Source organism: Xenopus laevis, chromosome 5S (genome assembly GCF_017654675.1).
Source record: "Xenopus laevis strain J_2021 chromosome 5S, Xenopus_laevis_v10.1, whole genome shotgun sequence".
Classification (NCBI taxonomy): domain Eukaryota; kingdom Metazoa; phylum Chordata; class Amphibia; order Anura; family Pipidae; genus Xenopus; species Xenopus laevis.
In genome coordinates, this window is record NC_054380.1 from 10945725 (window position 1) to 10967649 (window position 21925).

The 21925-nt window shown below is 41.1% G+C and overlaps 1 protein-coding gene across 4 annotated transcripts in view; it reads left to right on the forward strand.

The window, feature by feature from the left end:
- Window positions 1-21527, forward strand: part of LOC108717675 (lysocardiolipin acyltransferase 1) — an 88901-nt gene extending 67374 nt beyond the window's left edge. For all 4 annotated transcript variants that reach the window (XM_041564222.1, XM_018264917.2, XM_018264918.2 and 1 more), the window contains one exon: window positions 20411-21527. In XM_041564222.1, coding sequence (XP_041420156.1) covers window positions 20411-20898 — 488 coding nt within the window. In that variant the 3' untranslated portion in view covers window positions 20899-21527. The remainder of the gene's footprint in view (window positions 1-20410) is intronic.
- The last annotated feature ends 398 nt before the right edge of the window (window positions 21528-21925 follow it).

The window sequence follows — 21925 nt, forward strand, 5'->3', positions numbered from 1 at the left end:
CCGCCCATCCAACCCTGCAGAGGTCGATCTGAACACGATCCAGATAGCGTTCTATTAAGCCATTTGTACATACACTCGAGGTAAGCGCATAATCGGCTTAAAACTACCTCTCTGCTAGCTGTACTACACTATCCGGCATCCTTACTCAACAGGCGAAGGAACCGACCAGACACGCCAGCCGCAAACTAACCTCACATTGAAGACATATGCCATCAGATCTCTTTTGCGATATGATCATTCCACGAATGTGAGTAGATCTGATTATTTAATACCCGCTAAAGTGTACAAAGGATACTACACTAGATAGGCTGTGTCTCCCTTTCTCTACAGGTATCCCCAGCGCACCTTTCATTCCCTATTTTTCCTATGTATCAGTTGTGCTTTATACTTTTATAATACACAAAAGCCATGAATATCTTGTAAATTATATCCTTATAAATGGTGAGTTCTGATGTCATCAGTTATAAACGGTGAGTTCTGATGTCATTTCTGTCACATGACTCATTGAACTTGTCTATTATAATAAAAAAAAGTACCCCCAGTTGCAATATATGAGGCTATTAAAAGTTACCTCGGAGTTCTATGACCTGTATAAAAGCACTCGGCCTTCGAGTGCTTTTATATGGTCATGAAACTCCTCAGTAACTTAAAAATATCCTTATATTTTACAAAAGGGGGTACTTTATTCACTATATAATATTCTTTGGTTTGGGCCCTTCCTCTCTACTGTTCACAGAGGGTCAGTTCATCATAGCCGTCTTCCTTACACAATCAAAGTGGTTGATCCACTTGACTTGCTCTGAAACGTTATCCATGAATTTATCAACTGGTAGCCCTCTAGCCCTTCCAGTCTTCTGCACTCAAGTTCAACCACCTGTTCCAGAATCTGCTACAAATGTAGGGACATTCACACTCACCTCATTCAATGGCCCTGAGTCATTAAAATCCTCTTGTGTTATAGGTGCCTGGGTGCTGGCTCTTCTAAAATAGTGTATTCTGGATTATATTGATTACTGGAGGTTGTCCCTGAGGCACACAGTGAATGAGAAGACAACAACAGAGGTTAATGGTCTGAAAAAACAGACTATCATGAGCTGCCAGAAAGCTGCCCACATACAAAAAGTTATTTGTGTTGATGTTTGACTAGAATGCAGTGTCTTTCAGCATGGACGAGTTGTCACAGGTCTCCATGTGCCATCTTGATGCACAGAGATCTGCTGCTGCCCCTATGCCCTGGCATTGTATTTATGAGGGGCATGTATGGAGAGGCACATACAGTATGCATTCCCATCCATTCCATTTCCAATCTATTTCAGATGTAATTTTTTTTAAGATACCGACTGGTAGATCCATTTCACAACATCTGATCCAAGTGTTGAGCCAAACGTTGGACATGCCAAATTTGTCCCATGCTGTGTCTTTCCATAGCAGACGCAGCTCTACTTCTAGCACGGCTAAGATCCTCTGTCTTCATCCATATTAAGAGTATCAATACTGTGATATTAGTTTGGAAGCCTAGAGGTAAGCAAAAATAAACCGAACTATGAATGAAGGAGGTTAGTATGATGATGCCCATTCATAAACGAGGCCCATAATCTCCCTCTACATAATTACTTAGCAGTTTTATTGGAGTAACTAAATGCATTTTTTTGGAATTTATATCCCATGAATAAATAATCAAGGGACAAACCAGGCAATGCTCATTGAATGGAAACTTGTCATTAAATAAGATCTTCTTGCGTTTCACCCTTTGAAACCCGGTAAGAGCTCTGGGAGCTAATTAGGCAGCGATGGAGAGCAACATGGAAATCTATTAAATATGCATAATGAAGCAAGCATGAATAGTTCATGGGAGCAAAGGAGCATTTTATTTTCCTTCACGTGGAAAAAGACTGAAAAGATTTCTGTTTACATGGAAACTAACTACAATGCCTGTCAGCTTGACTGTTACCCAAGACACATACTGGGTTTCTTTGCCACAAAGCCACTCTCAACAAGTGTGATCCAGTTCTGAAGGATTTAGGTCACAATGTTCTGAGGGCTGTTGTGATGCGCCGCTCTGTCTGGGGATTTAAAACTCCGTCTGGGTTTTGAAGTCTGAAGTGGTGCAACATACGGGCATGTCTATTATATACCAAGCCTGCTCGCTGCTACAGTGAAAAATTACTCCAATATCTGAATGTGGACGGAGAACAGAATGAAACACAAATAAAGACAAAGGAGCCTAATACGGGACAATTTCAGCTAAAATCTGAATTGAGAATAAATAATTGGCTGAAGCTATCTTGGCGCTGTATAGAGGATCCAGTTTAGCTTATTATAGATAAATGAATGAAAATCTTCTCACTGAGAATGAATAACTTTAGTATCCAGTGATCTAAAATTAAAACACAGGATAAGCCATGTCATCTATTAATATTCTCATGCCAAGAAATAGCTCTTTGTTTGCTCTGGCTGCCTACTGAGACTGGTTTGGACAAGACTTTAAAGTATAGCTAAATTCTAAATAGAATCTAGCTGGAAATGCTGTATTTTATCTGCTGAACTTACTGTACCAGCCCAGAGGTACAACAGCCCTATAGTAATGATCCAGGCATTTAAGGTTGTCCTCAGGGAGCTCCGGGGCACAGATATTCCCTGCTACAGGTCTGTGGTGGTCTAGGAATCGTAAAGAATCACAAGAAATAGGCTACGGCTAAAAAGGGCCGAAATTAACTTGCTGAAATCCTCAAGGCGATTTAAACACCCACCACTAGCAGACTCCTCTTCTGTGTTCACATCCAAAAGCCTTGTGTTGGCTCCAGCACGAACTTGCTTGGCAGATTTCTGCTGAAAATGCAACGTCTTGTGTATCTTTGCAGAAATCCACCGAATGTGTTCGTGCCCCAGCCGACACAATGCTTCTGGACGCAAACACAGAAGAGGGAGGCTGTTGGTAGTGGACGGTAGCTGAAATCCCCTTGTGGATTTCAAACCTATCTGGTCCTAGCCAAAAGGTGCAGCATTTCAAGCCTAATTCCTTGTTGAGCTTGAGAGTATCTCACAGGGCACATCCAGAGCTCATGGGTCACATGGACCAATCTGGCTGGCAGCTGAAAAAGATTTTCCACCCAGTGAATATCTGAACCATCCCAAATCACTTATTCATTATGAAGACCATCATTTTGGGGCACATCCAGGTCCAGCTATTCCTAAACCACCAGCAGATGAGCAGCTTACTGATAATTGTCCAATTATAACACCCTGGGTGAAGGAACAGAAATCTAGTGGTTTCTATTCATAACAATGAAGACCAAATGCCACCGATCTTACAATTTCATTGTTACATGATGCTAAAAGTTCATTTTATGATGATTTCATCATAAAAGTCCCTCTTTAGTGGATGCTTTATACATGGCCTGTTTTTTATCTGCACAAGAGCTTGCGGTGTCCCAGCGTGTGGCACAAGTAGCAGAAATAACAGCACCATGAGACGCTCCCGGGTGCATAAGATGTTTTTAGCAGGACTCAACGAGCTGCTTTAAGTTCTTAATGAACTTTCCATAAAATCCATTTTAACTGATTTGGCAGTCAATCGGAATATCAATGAACCAAAAGTCAACAAAATAATTAAGAATGGATTAAAAATGCTCATGATAGCACAATACGCCAAGAGGCCGGATTAGGTCAGGGTGTGTGGCCTAAATGCTTCTAATAACATCTGATAAAGGCACTAGGTTTCTGCATTGCCATTGCTCCCCTTTGGTCTATAATTAGAGGACTGGTCACATGATATATAAAGTAAAAATGCTGAATTGGCACCAAATAGATTTTGGTTCTTTTTATTTCTTTTTTTGCAAATCTGCATTTCCTTCAAGTTCCCCCTTTAGACCCCACTCCTGGCTTTAACTGGGGAAAGAACATTTGGTGATGTTTCTTCAAAGTAACATTTAATAATAGCTCAGCACAAAACTCTCTAAATCTGTAAGCGGCTTAGTAACTACTCATTAAATACGCACTCGCTCGGCAGTCGCCTGGAATTGCTTTGCTGCCGGTGCCAAGGTGCACGTGATGGCAATGTCGTCTCGCAGACTTTCCCTTTACTGCTTACTCTGCAAGAAGAACAAACACTGAGGTTTGGTGTCAGAGCCCAATAAACAGTAACGACTCCCGTGAGATCCTCCCTCTTCACACATTGCACTTCAGCATCCCTGGAACACATTTCTCATAGGTTAGCCAAGAGTTACAGCTGAGTTTATTTGAAGCTGCAGTTTTAAAAAATGAAATGAGCAATGTGCGGTGCCGCATTAAAAATGATTGGGTTCTAAAGATGGAAGCCATAATTAAAGGGGTTGCTCACCTTTAACTTTTAATATGATGTAGAGAGTGATATTCTGAGACAATTTGCAATTGGTTTTCATTTTTTATTAATTGTGGTTTTGAAGTTTTTTTTTTTTTAAGTGATTTTTTCAGTAGCACCAAAAAATTAAAGTGTCTTAAAGTAAATATAATGTACTATTGTGTTGCACTGGTACAACTGGTGTGTTTGCTTCAGAAACACTACTATAGTTTATATAAACAAGCTGCTGTGTAGCTATGGGGGCAGCCATTCAAGCACAGGATACACAGCAGATAACAGATAAGTACTACTATAGTTTATATAAACAAGCTGATGCATAGCCATGGGGGCAGCCATTCAAGCACAGGATACACAGTAGATAACAGATAAGTACTACTATAGTTTATATAAACAAGCTGCTGTGTAGCCATGGGGGCAGCCATTCAAGCACAGGATACACAGTAGATAACAGATAAGTACTATTTTAGTTTATATAAACAAACTTCTGTGTAGCAATGGGGGCAACTGCTGCTGCCTCAGGCGGCGGATGGGCCAGGATCGCCCCTGGGCGCAGGCACATTCCAGCGTCGGAGCGGGTGGAGGAGAGGCCGTTAAAAAACGGAAATTCGTCTCTTAAAGTTACCAGAGGCGGCTTTTTGCCGTCCTTGGTAACTGGCCGCTCCGTGCCACCTGAGGCAAGATTCTCACCTTGCCTCATGGCTGGAGCGGCCCTGCCTAGGCATCACACAGAGGCCAAAATTGCCATTATATCGAGGGTGACATTTAGCTGAAAATATAGGTTTTAACGCAGAGAATTTACTTGCCAGAACCCAAGTGTGGCATTGTACAGTAAATAGGTGGAGACTGTCATAGGGACAACGCACTGCAGTTACATCAATCCTAGATTTACCTGCACTGTGGCTGTTAGTGTGCATATAACATTATAAAGAAAGGTTTCTGATTGGACAGGAAGAATACAAAGGTGATCCAGCAATCTTGCGTCCGTTGTTCCACTCAGGTGAATTGTACCCAACGTTTTTTACAGCATAAACATCCATTAAAGGGAACATTTGTAGCATTTCCTGCTGTTTCCTTGTCTTTCTCATAAGAGATATGAAGTCAGTACAGCAGAAGAAAAGCTTTGACAAGATAATGGTACCCGCGGATGGAAAATAAACATGGGCACTCTTTTATTTATTTCTTTCATATCCCATCAAAAGACTATTATTTTGTCACCACATTCTCTTGCATGACGTTCTCTCAGGGCAGGCAGTTGGCGGGCACTGAATGGATCTTCTTTAAATATCAGCTCTGACTACTGAATCCGGCCTGCACTGGTACTTTATTTTTAGGGAAGCGTCTGGGAAATTGCATAGCGTTGTCTTTTTGGCTTTTATTTGAGGCAGCCTATCGTTTTACTACCATTTAAAATTGTATTCCAAAAAAAAAAAACAAAGTCACTACAACTTTTTCTGGGGGAGAAACAGATCTTTTCCCACCTCTGCCTCAAAGGGTCCCTGTAACTACATGCTTTATCTTTGCATTTAATTCATTTAAAGGAGAACTAAACCCTAAAAATGAAAATGGCTAAAAATGCCATATTTTATATATTGAACTTATTGCACCAGCCTAAAGTTTCAGCTTGTCAATAGCAGCAATGATCCAGGACTTCAAACTTGTCACAGGGGGTCACCATCTTGGAAAGTGTCTGTGACACTTAATTCCAGATAACGGATCTTCATACATTAAGTATACTAGAAAATCATTTGAAGGTTAAATAAACCCAATAGGCTGCTTTTGCCTCCAATAAGGATTAATTATATCTTAGTTTGGATCAAGTACAAGCTACTGTTTTATTGTTACAGAGAGGGAAATCATTGTTTAAAACTTGGATTATGTCACTATAATGGAGTCTATGGGAGGCACCCATTCGGGTTTCCGGATAACGGATCCCATACCTGTATAAAAAAAAATTCAATTATACTGATGCTCAAATAGCCCCTTGCAGACTTTGCCCTCAAGAGCTGCTGAGGCATTAGCCCAATATTCTCTTCTAGGTTGTGCAGTTAATCTGGACTGGATAGAGTAGGACTAGTTTTAAGTACGGGCGCACTAAAGGTGGCCATACACAGGCAGATCAAAGCTGCCGATATCGGTCCTTTAGATCGATTCAGCAGCTTATCTGCCCGTGTGTGGGGGTCAGTGCCGGGCCACGCTGGGCAGGCGACCTAGGCAGGCCCGGCGCCCTAGGCAGGCCCGGCAGTCGCGGAATTTGCGTCCGCGAATATGCGCTCGCGTGCACGAATTCAAGGTCATGCGCAGAAGCTTTGAGAAGCGAGAAGAGAAGGAAACCGGACTTGGGGTAGGCGACAGAGAAGGTACGTGCCTGGCGCCCTCCCAGCTTTGCGCCCTAGGCATGTGCCTACTCTGCCTACCCCTAGTTCCGGCCCTGGTGGGGGTTCCCGACAGGTCCAACTGATTGATATCAGGCCAAAAATCGGGCAGATATAGATTGTCAAGTTCGATTTCTTTTCCACAATCCAGGACCACATTGGTTATTTGATGCAGTCCTTTGCCCCGTTGGTGCCCATTCCAAGGGCCGAACGTTCGGATTCACCCGATAGCGCCCAACTGTTAGTTTGAGTATTGGATTAAGATCGGCTCGTTTGGCGACCTCTCCAAACAAGCGAATGTAATAGTGTATGGCCACCTTTATGCACCCTTCATGGGTGGGAGAGCAGAGACGTGTTTCTCCTATGAATGCTGCGTTTTATTCACTCGTGCCCATTATTCAAGTTTCAGTGACTGTGATAGAGATTTATCATTAATTACTATTGCATTTCTATAACTCCAATAGGAGGATAAACATGACTGTGTCCTGCCTATTCCAAAAATACAGTAGTGTATAAATACATATTGTACCAGGCAGTAGTAAATAGTCCATATATATAGACACATATCTTCTGGGCACATAGGAGACTGTAACTACCAATATATCATAAATCTCCATGCTTTATGTCCTGTAGCGGCACGCTCTAAGAAGGAATTAAAGCCATGAAATGAACATTTTAATGAAGTAGATGACTGACGTCAAGCCTGCTCACTGATTGCTGTTTCAAGGTGGCCTAATGAAATGAAAATGAAGTTTATACCCTTAGCAAGTGTTGAAGCCAGCCTTGTTTTCTGCCTGTGATTGAATGTTAATGAGCAGACAGAGCAGTGTGCAAACATGCCTTGACTCACCACTGCAGCAAATGAAGCCAAAAATGGGAATTGATGTGTTATCCTGCAAACCTGCAGACAGTTTCCCCTGTCTGCAATTACATCAGCCCTCAGAATAAAGCTATTTATATCCCAGTGCTGGTGACACATTCACTGCATATGTATGAATGTATATGGGAAATTTGTAGAAACGTAAGGATTGCTGAACTTCAGAGCCTATGTTCGATAATAAATATGACCTTCGGAGGCCCATTGGAAGGAGTCATTTGAACATGCTTGTTGTTGTTTTTTTTATCCTGCAAACGAGCAGATCTTTTCCTAATTTGGCCACCCACATCCTTGGCCAATTACAGATGATTTGATTTTTCTCTGCATCCGGGCCAAGGATCCGATAATAATGAGGCCCATTGGAAGGAGTCATTTGAACATGCATGTTGGTTTTGTTATTCAACATAACTTGACTGATAAGTAGCACTGGAGGCCACATGGGGTGCCAGCTGGGATCTGGGTGCATCTGGAACACACCAGCTCTATCTTAAGGTAGCCATACACGGGCATTCTTTTATCGTTCTGCGTTGAACGATTGTATCGTTAAACGATCTTCTTTTGATTATTTTACCATACGATATGCCATCCACGGAGAACGCTTATATGAACATATATAATCGTTTTGTTTGCTTCGTGTACGGACGAACGTTGTTCAACAAACGAGAAGTGGGGCCAGCATTGTGTCACTGTCTGTAGTATATAGTCAGTTTCTCCTTCCCTGCTCCATGCAGACGTATGGATTTATGCTATGGCATAATAAACTTCTTTCACATATGAGGTGATAGGGTGATATTCCTGCAGTCAGCTCCAATTTATTTCTTTACATAGTTCATATGGTTACAAATTAAGCTTTCAGCAAAGAACGTTCGGGACCTTCCGTATATGTTCGTTGGCTTGTGCTCCAATCCTGACATGTGCAAAGAGGGACTACAATTTTTAAACTCATCCGATCAATTTTGCGAACGATAATGTCGAGGCGATCTTTCGCACTTCTTCGACCATCTAATAGGTCATCGATATCATTGGAACGTCCTGGAATCGGTCGCTTGGAAGTAAATTATCTGCCCGTGTATAAGCCCTACACTCATTACCTAATTCCTTTTTCAAGTGGATATCAGAGGACTTCCTGCAACGATTCTATGCAAATTAGGGAAGCAGGTAACATAAGTTTGAAACTGGGTGACTTGTTGGATCAGCACTTCTCCAATAGTTGTAGCTATTCTTGGTGCTTATGTTTGCTCTGTGCCCCTAAATACTTTATGTATCTCTAGACTGTAGGGAGTCACTGACACACAGACTCTTTGGCTGACTGAGAAGAGATTGGCTTTAAATCCTAAACTCATCACAGATTGCCTAATGCTCCATAAAGAGAATGTTATCATACACATGCATTTCATTGCCCCGCGGAAGAGGATGTTCCATCAGACCAATTAATGGCTTTAATATGTTCTAGCCTGACTAACGTGGAAGCTCTTTGGTGGCCTCGGAATATGTAGAGAAGGGCAGGCGTCAAAGCCTTAGGGAATAAATGTGTTTCGAGCTGATAATCACCTACACAACCAACCTGAAGTGGATTTGTTCCTGGTAACAAACAATAACACCACTTGCTGACAGCAAAGGCAAAATGAAATGCGTTCTGCAATGAACAATGGGGCTGAAATTAAAATTGATCGCTCATGGAAGTGCAAATTGCTACAGTCACGAATATTAATTGAGATCGCTCTGTGTGGAGGACTCGTTGAACAACGTATGTCCTGTTTTGCCCACGTTGCAGATATATAGAAACATTGGGGTAACGATCATTGTGTACTGTATGTGAATACTTAGCATTATGGAACCCAGAACATGGCTCTTACATGATATAAGGCATCTGTTACACTAAGTAAATAAATATAAAACATTATTATGCATAGGTGCTGATTATGAACATAAGAAGGCATGATTATTAAGCTGGCCATAGATGCAAAGATCCGATCGTACGAATCATCGTACGATCGGACTTTCCCATCTCCGGACCCACCACTAACCATTCAGATCAAAGTCTTACCAGTCAGATTAGTTAAAGAACAGATCAGCAATGTTCTGCCCCTGACAGCAATCGTACGATATCTATGTCCAACCAAAGCTAGTGACAGTCTCTCACTGAAAATCGTACGATCGGCAATACACGCAGAGATATTATCGGCAGGCGACAGAAATTTTCTAACCTGTCTGATCGACCAAACGACCGATCTCCGCCGGACCAAAATGTTGGAACTCTCCACACACCGAATATCGTACGAATCCTCGATTCGTACGATCAGATCTTTGCGTCTATGGCCAGCTTAAGACAAGCTAGGTGCAGCAGGTGTGAGTTATAGTTCTCCAATTCGGTGAATCGGTATAGGGTACAAGATACTTCTCTCATTGGATTATCAAGCCAATTTGTATAAGGAGAAAAACTGGTCTCCAAAGGGATTTGTTGGGGTGTCCCCCACTCCCTCTTTTTTTTTCAGCTGTAAATGCCCCCTAAAATAATTGGATTGATCTCACCAGATCCTGTGTTCCGGTCTTTCCTCGAGGGCACAGCCAAGCATAGACTTTTAGTGATAACCAGCCTGTTCACGATTTCTCCACTTTGCAGGTACCCTTTTCCCGAAGTGCCTGGTTCACTTCAGTGTGTGCGTTCCACTGTGGAGCGCAATTCTCCGAATCTCCTTACGATTTCCACTGTTTTACCGATTTTCACGGTCTTCTCGATTTAACAGTTCACGAAGTGGCGGTAAATTGCAGATTTTAGCAACTTTTTCGATGTTGGGGTAAAAACAATAATGATCCAACCTAAGGAGTGAACCCAACTGGGTGCTTTTAAGAATCCTGTGTGATAAATAAATTAAATCAATTTTGAATCCATTGGACTTAAAATACACCTTTAATTTATTTCTTAAACGAGTGGAATGTTTAAGAAGGATCTATGGATTCAGTAAGCCCTATACTTTACTGGAAAGAACAACCTAATTTGTGTTGCCAATGCAACCAGGCGTGATAGGGTTTCATACCTCATAAAGTAATGCCCATTCCAATCTGGGATAACACTCTGGATAAGATGCTCGAGGAGGGAAGGGTTCTTGTTTAAACCTTAAAATGATGAACAAGACTTGGCAATGTTGTCCCTGGATCTGCATGTACTTTATGGACACAGGCACTGAGTAATACTGTATATAAATGTAGTTTCAAGGGAAAAACTGTGTAACAATACTTCTGTGACCCAAGGATTTAAGACATAGACACAAGGGATGACATCATTATTATCATAAAAACAACTTAATTTCTGGGTCAGCAGGAAAAAACAACGGGCCTATATACAGGTATGAGACCTGTTATCCAGAATGCTCAGACCTGAGGTTTTCTTTAATTTGGCTCCTCATACCTTAAGTCTACTAGAAAATCATTTAAACATTAAATACCGTATATACTCGAGTATAAGCCGAGTTTTTCAGCACCCGGCTTATACTCGAGTCAGCATTTTAGGAAAGCATTATTTTATTTTTTTTTACAGTTTTGCTGCTATAATATCCGTGAGGATTTTTTTTACAAGAGTGCTGAGCTGAATCTGGGGGAATACTTAACAGCAGTGTTTAGCAGGTATGGCACTGCTTCTTTAAGCTGATTAGTGAGCAATGAGGAGCCTGAGGTACTGTAGACCTTAACAGCCCTTTGGCACAGGGCACTGCAACAATACCTACTAGTGACTATCTTTCACCAAGACAAACCGCTCTGCATCCAGTGTCTGGGCCATTTCCCACGACTATTTATAGCCAGACGCTCTCGGATTCCATTTACATCTCTGGGTCCAGCCGCTTAACAAAGGCAATTTTCTGTCTTTGCACTTAGGCCGAGTGGCTGCTTTGAAGATTCATCTGCAATTTGGTTGAGCACGGGAAGGCCAATGGGTTCCCAACGTCAGTCATTCCAGTCGGAGGAGCAGATTCTTCTCTTTTCTTTTCAGCTGTTTAATAGAAATGCCATTGCCCACTCCTCCTCCCCAGTGAAACCCTCTACAGTGGGAGGATTGCAGGATTGAGGATTAAGTCACGTCGGCCGGGGGCCACTTTTACGTCAGACAGAGATGGACACCTTGATTAATGGCTGCCGAGTGGCAGGTTGGAGATGAACTCTGCATTGTGCCAGTGTCCCGCTGATGCTAAAGAGCAAATGCACATACAGTGCATCTTTAGGTGTCAGGATTTTCTATCCCAAATTTTCATACCTCCGTAACATCAAAAATGTCTGTTTTTTATAGTTTAAAGCCACCCGGTCTGTACAATTGCCTTGCCCTTTGACTGATGTGCAGATTTGTAATGAGCGCAATGCAACAATAAGTCCGGCTGAAGATCTGTGAATGTATGTAATTCTGAGATCTTGATATTTTTAACCCACAAGCACAAGGTATCATTGCACATTCATTGGCTTCAATAATGAAACTCCATTAACCACTTGAGTGCATTAATTTGGCGCACCAATCGCTGCCATATTAACATTGTGCGCCATAGATCACCTGGTATGTGCACATCTTTCTTCCCCCATAGGGTCAAATGAATGGGCGGGTTGTATGGTTCATACCGGACTATGTGTGTGAGCAAATCTCCAATACATAAATACATTTCCCACAAATGCTCCAGTTCATATGTCAGTGGATCAGTGTATATTACATAAAATACTAATATTAATAAAATAAATCATGTTTTCTGCCCCTTACATTCCCATCCCACCATTTATCTGCTGAGGCAACTTTGGGCGACTATTGAAAACGCATCGCCGCGTGTGCATTAGCGCAGGCGACTTGCGCTGTAGCCTATGGGGAAAAACGCTGAGGCAGTTCGGGGAGATAGTCACGCAAAAGACATGGCGATTAGTCGCCAGGCGACTAAACCTCCCCGAATTTCCTCGTCTGGCCTTACCCTAAGGCTCTAAACTGCTCAGAATTCCCACCACCAGGGCAGGAACAGTATCCACACATAGTAACATGAGATTTGGTGTTAGTGCTTTCTTTTACCCTGGATACTCCTGAGACTGTTACCCCAATGTTTCTATATATCTGTAACCTTGTTATGAGCTAAGGGGGCCCAGTCTGAAGGCCAGTTAGGGGGAGATTTGGGGTGAGTGTTTATTTGTACCCTGGGTACCCCTGAAACTATAGCAGGGTGACTGTTACCCCAATGTTTCTATATATCTGTAACCTTGTTATGAGCTAAGGGGGCCCAGTCTGAAGGCCAGTTAGGGGGAGATTTGGGGTGAGTGTTTATTTGTACCCTGGGTACCCCTGAAACTATAGCAGGGTGACTGTTACCCCAATGTTTCTATATATCTGTAACCTTGTTATGAGCTAAGGGGGCCCAGTCTGAAGGCCAGTTAGGGGGAGATTTGGGGTGAGTGCTTATTTGTACCCTGGGTACCCCTGGAACTATAGCAGGGTGACACCCCAATGTTTCTATATATCTGTAACATTGTTATGAGCTAAGGGGGCCCAGCCTGAAGGCCAGTTAGATGGATATTTGGGATCTGTGCCTATTTCTGTCTTTGGTATCCCTGAAACTATAGCATAGGCTTTCCATAATTTGAAATATATAGAGAATATATAATATGACATTGTTCCTGTATTAATGAGGACCTATTACCATGACAGTGTCCCTTTAAACCCACAAATAGAAGCTTTCACTAAGGAAAACACAAAGCTTTGACACAGCAGAACCTCCGTCTGTTCCAGTCCAGACTGGTAATCCATAGTCTCTTGCTATGTGCCATGTTGAACCTTGCCGTGTTGATGCCCATTAATCATGTTGAATAATCGATTTTTTTCATTCCACTAAACACAAAATATAAACTCTGGGCTTTAAATTTGGCCTGTGGAATTGATTGGCTGTTGATGCTTGTAGCACATATCAGGCACATAATTCCGAAATTGCCTCCGCTCAGGCTCTGGATGACAACGTCCATTGCAATGGGCTTAACTAATGGGCGGCATCGAAAGCGATTTGAAGAACATTTAAACCTATTAGTTGCAGAGATTGGATCCAGCGCGCTGTATTGCTGTAAATAATCACACACAAAAAAGACAAATTGATCCTCTCAGGAGCCGCCGCACAGCTTGTCGGAAATCGGCCACTTGGATCATTTTTACTGAAAGAGATGTAACAGCTTTCATATAATATTCACATATGACTGGGATTCACTATCCGCAACCTTCAAGGGCTCATTATAATTTGCCCCAAACTCATCGACTCTCTGTGAAAATCATTCTCAATCCTTTAGTTATGTTACTGCCTCCCTGGCGCCATTGTATTTGTTGGATGAGAATATAACCTGATATTCTTAGTGCACAACTGCTGCATATCCATTTCCAGTCTGAATAAAATGGTTTGTCATTTTGTCGAGGCTTATAAAAGATACATGCAATGTTTGTCTGCTGGAGCGGTGCCACTGGGACAGAATTCTCAGCCATAAAGCAGGGCAGGACTGCTGCTTACAATAGGGATCAGATAGGATCTGTGCAACCACTGGGACAGAATGTTCTGTTATATAGATAGAAAAAGTACACAGGAAACACAAGAATACACAACAGATAAGCTCTGTATTATACAATGTAATTCTAAACAATTTATCTGTTATCTACTGTGTATCCTGTGCTTGAATGGCTGCCCCCATGGCTACACAGCAGCTTGTTTATATAAACTATAGTAGTACTTATCTGTTATCTACTGTGTATCCTGTGATTGAATGGCTGCCCCCCATGGCTACACAGCAGCTTGTTTATATAAACTATAGTAGTACTTATCTGTTATCTACTGTGTATCCTGTGCTTGAATGGCTGTCCCCATGGCTACACAGCAGCTTGTTTATATAAACTATAGTAGTACTTATCTGTTATCTACTGTGTATCCTGTGCTTGAATGGCGGCCCCCATGGCTACACAGCAGCTTGTTTATATAAACTATAGTAGTACTTATCTGTTATCTGCTGTGTATCCTGTGCTTGAATGGCGGCCCCCATGGCTACACAGCAGCTTGTTTATATAAACTATAGTAGTACTTATCTGTTATCTACTGTGTATCCTGTGCTTGGATGGCCGCCCCCATGGCTACACAGCAGCTTGTTTATATAAACTATAGTAGTACTTATCTGTTATCTACTGTGTATCCTGTGCTTGAATGGCTGCCCCCATGACTACACAGCAGTTTGTTTATATAAACTATAGTAGTACTTATCTGTTATCTACTGTGTATCCTGTGCTTGAATGGCTGCCCCCATGGCTACACAGCAGCTTGTTTATATAAACTATAGTAGTACTTATCTGTTATCTACTGTGTATCCTGTGCTTGAATGGCTGCCCCCATGGCTACACAGCAGCTTGTTTATATAAACTATAGTAGTACTTATCTGTTATCTACTGTGTATCCTGTGCTTGAACAGATAAGCTCTGTATTATACAATGTAATTCTAAACAATTTATCTGTTATCTACTGTGTATCCTGTGCTTGAATGGCTGCCCCCATGGCTACACAGCAGCTTGTTTATATAAACTATAGTAGTACTTATCTGTTATCTACTGTGTATCCTGTGCTTGAATGGCTGTCCCCATGGCTACACAGCAGCTTGTTTATATAAACTATAGTAGTACTTATCTGTTATCTACTGTGTATCCTGTGCTTGAATGGCGGCCCCCATGGCTACACAGCAGCTTGTTTATATAAACTATAATAGTACTTATCTGTTATCTACTGTGTATCCTGTGCTTGAATGGCGGCCCCCATGGCTACACAGCAGCTTGTTTATATAAACTATAGTAGTACTTATCTGTTATCTACTGTGTATCCTGTGCTTGAATGGCTGCCCCCATGACTACACATTAGCCCTGCTGCCCTGCTCTAAGGCCAATGGTACATGAAATAATGAGCGGCACGTCTGGCCACTACATTTTTCAGCACCATTATTCATTGTGAATAGGCCTCAACATATTTACTTTGTGCATTTCATTTACCTGCTGCTTATCAGCTTGAGGGGATAAAGAGAGAAATATTCAGCACAAATCAACTCAATTTCCTAGGTGAATTTAGACCTTTATCAACTGAGCCTCACTCCGGGGCTGAATAGGGGAATATATTCCAGTTAGGGTTTATGGTGAAAATTTAGAATTGTGCAGAGGCATATTTATAACACTGTGTGTAAAAAAAAAGTGTTGGAATACAATTTACACTGTCACTTTAACACTATTGGGCGCCATGATAAACATGAATATTTATAAAGCCCACTAATCACTTTATGCAAACATATAGCTAAATTTAACAATCTGACGGAAAACGGATTTCATTTACATAATAGCCAGCATCACAGTTTACACAACATTTTACACCACCTTCTTAGCGCTCTAATGGAACTTAAAATACAAGCAGAATAAAATACTTGAATCTGAAAGCAATCAAGCAATCTTGACATTTTTAATTTGTCAGTTAAGGTATGGGACCTGTTATCCAGAATGCTCGGGACCTGGTGCTTTCCGGATAATGGATCTGAATATTTCCGTAATTTGGAACGTCTTTCCATAATTCTACTAGAAAATCATGTAAACGTTAAATAAACCCAATATGCTGTTCTACTTGCAATACGGATTATTTAAATCTTAGTTTTGATCAAATACATGGTACTGGTTTTTTTTATCATTATAGAGAAAAAGGAAAGCGATATTAAAAATAGAGATTATTTGGATAAATATGGGAAGACGGCCTTTCCGTAATTCAGAGCATTCTGGATAACGGATCCCATACCTGTGTGTGTGTGTTGGGAACACTGCACATTCTATTCCAAATCAAAACATGAAGAAAAATGCATCACATTTATCTTATTCCTTTACAGAAAGTGAAGAAAATGGAATATTAGGCTGTGTCTTTATTCTTCTTTACAAACTCAGACATTCACTGTATAAACTGAACGTTTCAAGATTTTGCTTTCCTTTGAATCACTGAACTAATATTTAGTTGTATAATCAGTGTTTCTGAGAACTGCTGCAAATCCTTGTTACATGGAGTCCACCAACTTCCAACAACCTCTTACATTCCACAATTCTTCTGCATTTCTTAATTTTGCCTCCATTTTTATGTCACCCCACAAGTTTTCTATTGGATTAAGGTCCGAGGATTGGGCCACTCCATGAAGTCAATCTTGTTGGTCTGGAACCAAGATGTTGCTCATTTACTGGTGTGTTTGGGGTCATTTTGTTGAAACCCCCATTTCAAGGGCATTTCCTCTTCAGCATAAGGCAACATGAGCTCTTCAAGTATTTTGATGTATTGAAACTGATCCATGATCCCTGGTATGTGATAAATAGGCCCAACACCATAGTATGAGAAACATCTCCATATCATCATGTTTGGGGGTCGTCTGACAAACTGTCTGTGGCCCCTAGACCCAAAAAGAACAATCTTGTTTTCATCAGTCCACAAAATGTTGCACCATTTCTCTTTAGGCCAGTCAATGTGTTCTTTGGCAAATTGTAAGCTCTTCAGCACGTCTTTTTTTTTTTTTTTTTTTTTTCAACAATGGGACTTTGAGGGGGCTTCTTGCCGATAGCTTGGCTTCACATGGGCACCTTCTAATTGTAACAGTATCACACGTAACTTTACTCCTTCTTTCATCTACCTGGAGCTGATCATTGGCTGAGTCTTTGCCATTTTGGTTATTCCTCTATCCATTTTGAATAGCAGTTTACTGTTTTTTTCCACGTCTTTTAGGTTTTGGTTGCCATTTTAAAGCATTTGAGATCATTTTAGCTGAGCATCATTTTCGGCACTTCTTTTTAATCAAAGTACGTTGTTCTTCTGAACAATGTCTGGAATGAGGCGTTTTATTTAAATTTTCATAGAGAAATGTACTATAACCAGCAGCACAACATTTGCTCCTTCCTTCCTTAAAGGGATTTCTGTCATGGGGAAAAATTTTTTTTCAAAATGAACCAGTTATTGTGCTGTTCCAGCAGAATTCTGCACTGAAATCCATTTCTCAAAAGAGCAAACAGATTTTTTTATATTCAATTTTGAAATCTGACATGGGGCTAGACATATTGTCAATTTCCCAGCTGCCCCAAGTCATGTGACTTGTGCTCTGATAAACTTCAATCACTCTTTACTGCTGTACTGCAAGTTGGAGTGATATCACCCCCCTCCCTCCCCCCCCCAGCAGCCAAACAAAAGAACAATGGGAAGGTAACCAGATAGCAGCTCCCTAACACAAGATAACAGCTGCCTGGTAGATCTAAGAACAACACTCAATAGTAAAAACCCATGTCCCACTGAGACACATTCAGTTACATTGAGAAGGAAAAACAGCAGCCTGCCAGAAAGCATTTCTCTCCTAAAGTGCAGGCACAAGTCACATGACCAGGGGCAGCTGGGAAATTGACAAAATGTCTAGCCCCATGTCAGATTTCAAAATGGAATATAAAAAAATCTGTTTGCTCTTTTGAGAAATGGATTTCAGTGCAGAATTCTGCTGGAGTAGCACTATTAACTGATGTGTTTAAAAAAAAAAATCCCTTTAAATAAAGGCCAGAATTAACCCCTGTTTTATCACAGAATGAATGAGCTCACTAATCAACCTCCTCACTGCTATTATTTTGAACAAGCCTTAATGGATGCTTCAATGACATGAATGCATATCATTACTCTTAGCTCTGTTGGTTTTCTATTAATTTACTAGTAGGTGTAGTAGAGTATTTGCCATGAAGAAATAGTAATTGATCAGGTTAGTGATGTCAGACTGCTATTATTCTGAACACATGGATTTAAGGCAATTTTTACAAGTTTCATGTAAACTGTAAAAAAAAAAGGTTTTTTTCTATTGAAATAGAAACATTTCCAATTCACATTCTTGAGAATGTATTCTTTTCAAAAATATAAAACTTTCTGTGAAAATCTTACTGTTAAGAGGTTTTACTATGCATTAAATGCTGACCGTGTATTGTGTTTGCAGCAGCTATTGTTTAAGTCAAGACAATCAGTGTCGGACTGGGATGCCAGAGGACCACCAGAAAACCTTAGACCATGGCCCACTTTCCAAACTATTATTCCTCCTCTCCTCACTCAACCTCTTTATTTTTCTAGTCTTTTATCTCTACATACTATACTCTAATCTTCCGTTATTAAGCCTCTTAAAGAAATTTGGAATGACCATGAAATAGGCCAAATGGTTAGAACCAAGAGGGCCCACTGGCATCTGGGCCCACTGGGTATCCTGATGGGCCAGTCCGACACTGAAGACAATTATTTGTCTATTTGTATATTTTCATGTCTCTACGGGTAGGGTAAACATATGCAAACTGTTGTAAGCCCCCCCTGGCATTCATATTTATAATATTTTCTCTTCGTATTCAGTATGAACATGTGTGAGATAACATAAACTTCAAGATTTCAGGTGATTTCCAGAAATCTTTACAATACTCTTATTGTACTTGAAGTTTGGAGTAGAAAGATATATTTAATCATTTTAAAACTGCAGAATTTGTTCCAAAAATATGTTAATTTCTGGGGTCAATATAGTCTTGGGACTTTTCTCACATACAGAAAGCAAGCGTGTGTTGTTCATGCAGCAGCTGAATTGTTTGCTGTGTTATTTGTTTGCAAATAATATTGGCCTCTGACCGTGGAATCTCAAATATAAACATTTGCCTTGTACCACTGGGTTTTTGTTTTCTATAAGCCAGTACCCTCCATCTAACAATATTTTTGGGGGGTTTTACCAAGACACCATGACTGATTTAGTATGCACAAATGGGGTATTTATTTAAAAATGTAGTGTAGGTGGAGTACTGCTAATTTGTGTGATTTAAAGGATCACCGTCACCCAAAAAAAATAATCCAAATACTATTTTATCATGTTAGTCAAGCAAAATGAACTTTAATTACACAATATAAATTATTTGAATCTTTTTTCCATTAGTCTGGGAACTTCTAAATACAGCAAGCTGATAGGAGCCATTTTGGGGACACTGTTATTAAGACAAGCCTTGCATCATCTCAGAATCTTGTTTGTGCACCAGAATGGGGGACCTGATGTCCATCCCCATGCCCTGGCTACACAATCAACTGGTTAAGAGAACTGGGGGAATGTGGGAAAAACAGTGACATCTAGAAAGTGCTGAATGGAAAGCGAAAGTAATTGCTTGTCCCGCCTCTATGCCTAAGGCATAGAGGAGGGGCAGACAATATTTGATTGACAGCTGAGATTTTTAAATGAGTTTACAACAGCTATGAATGCTTTAATAAAAAAAAGAATTTGGATTTCATGTTTAATTTGAAAAGGACTTTTATTATACAGCTTTTTGTGTCTGGGTGACAGGTCCACTTTAAGTTTTTGCCAACTAGGGTTACCACCAGGCAGGTATGTTACTGGCTCAGCAACTACAGTACCAGCTAATGCTGGGGCTGGTAAATATATAATTTCTCAACATTTCTTCCCAGGCCTACCAAGTGAGGCCCCTGATCCACCCCATGATCCACCCCAATTCTTGCTCCCATACCACACATCTGCCCAATCTAAGTAACAGCAGCATCTCGAGAGTCAGCCAAGGGCTGTTAAATGATCACACTACATAACACCCTTGAGCATATTTCTTTAAACCCAGTTCTTTATAAATAGCAGATACTGCTCCAAAAAAGTAAAAAATGTGACATACTGTATCTTTTCTAATCACCAGTGAAATCTTATCCACTTCAAGACATGTCTTTCCCCAAAATGGCCCATGGAGAAACAAAATATTAATGTGTTTAAATTTATTTCCATTTCCCCTTTCAGGTAACAACCTAGACGCTATCCATGACATCACTGTGGCCTACCCCCACAACATTCCTCAGACCGAGAAACATATCTTAAACGGAAACTTCCCCAAGGAAATCCACTTCCATGTCTGCCGATACCCCGTCAGTAGCGTGCCCGTCTCTAAAGAGGAGCTTCAGCTCTGGTGCCAGGAGAGATGGAAGGAGAAGGAAGATCGCCTACGTGCCTTCTACCAAGGAGAGAGATACTTTGATGCCACCAGGCGCAGTAGAATCCCACCGTGCAAGTCCGAGTTCCGTGTGCACCTAATAAAGTTGGCATCACTGCTGTACTGGACGCTGTTTCCCATAGCTATGATTGTACTCTTGTACCTGTACAGCCTGGTGCGATGGTACTTCCTGGTGGTTACTGTCCTTTTTGTCCTACAGGAGAAGATTTTTGGTGGACTTGAGCTGATCGAGCTGGCGTGCTACAGATATTACACCAGGAGGTATAAGACAGGGTGAGCTCTGTGTCTGACGTCACAAGGGCTTTTGCATGGAAATCAACGAAGGTTTTTGTTTTTTCACCATTATTCTTTTTTTTTTCAAGGAACGCTTTCAACATAGGATTTATCGAACAGACCTGTCAACCAGCCTTTATTCTTAAAGTGACAATTTCATCACAAAGAACCTTTTTTTTATTTACACCTGAAATCATGAGGAATCTTTATGTAACTAGATTCGGGTCAAGTTCTAGCCACTTTGTAATCGCATATATCTCACTTTATTTGTGTGGCCATCTTATTCATTCCAGCATCTTGCTGAGTTTAGAGCTAGCACTAGCTGTTATTGCTTTAAAGACCCTACAGCACCAAGAGATTATGCGTCACTGCTATCATATGCCCTTTTTTTAATTTTTTCATATTTTTTTATACAAGGCAAAATGCTGCTGTGCCGTTTCCCGACGGGTGATCAAGTTTGTATTTTTAAAGAAGAAAACCTCAGTGGTTCTTTGAGGGATGCAACAAATATACTATTTTGGATTCGGCCGAACCCAGAATCCTTCGCGAAAGATTAGGAACCGAACCGAATCCTAATTTGCATTAGGGGTGGAAAGGGGAAACATTTTACTTACCGTATATACTCGAGTATAAGCCGAGTTTTTCAGCCCCCAAAATATGCTGAAAAACTCTACTTCGGCTTATACTCGGGTCAAGCGCAAAAACGGTCGCCGGCGTCTAAGAATAGTCGCCAGCGTCCAAGAATAGTCTCCAAGAATATTCGCCGGCATCCAAAAACGAGACGCCGGCACCTCCAATTGGAGCAGAAAACCTCAATTTTTTGATTGAAACTTATCAGAAGCTGCTGCATTTCTCACCCTAGGCTTATACTCGAGTCAATAAGCTTTCCCAGTTTTTGGAGGTAAAATTAGGTACCTCGGCTTATACTCTAGTATATACGGTACTTTACTTTCACATGGTTTCCCTCCCCAGCTGCCATATTCGGCCAAATCCGAATCCCGAACCGAATCCTGGATTCTGTGCATCCCTAG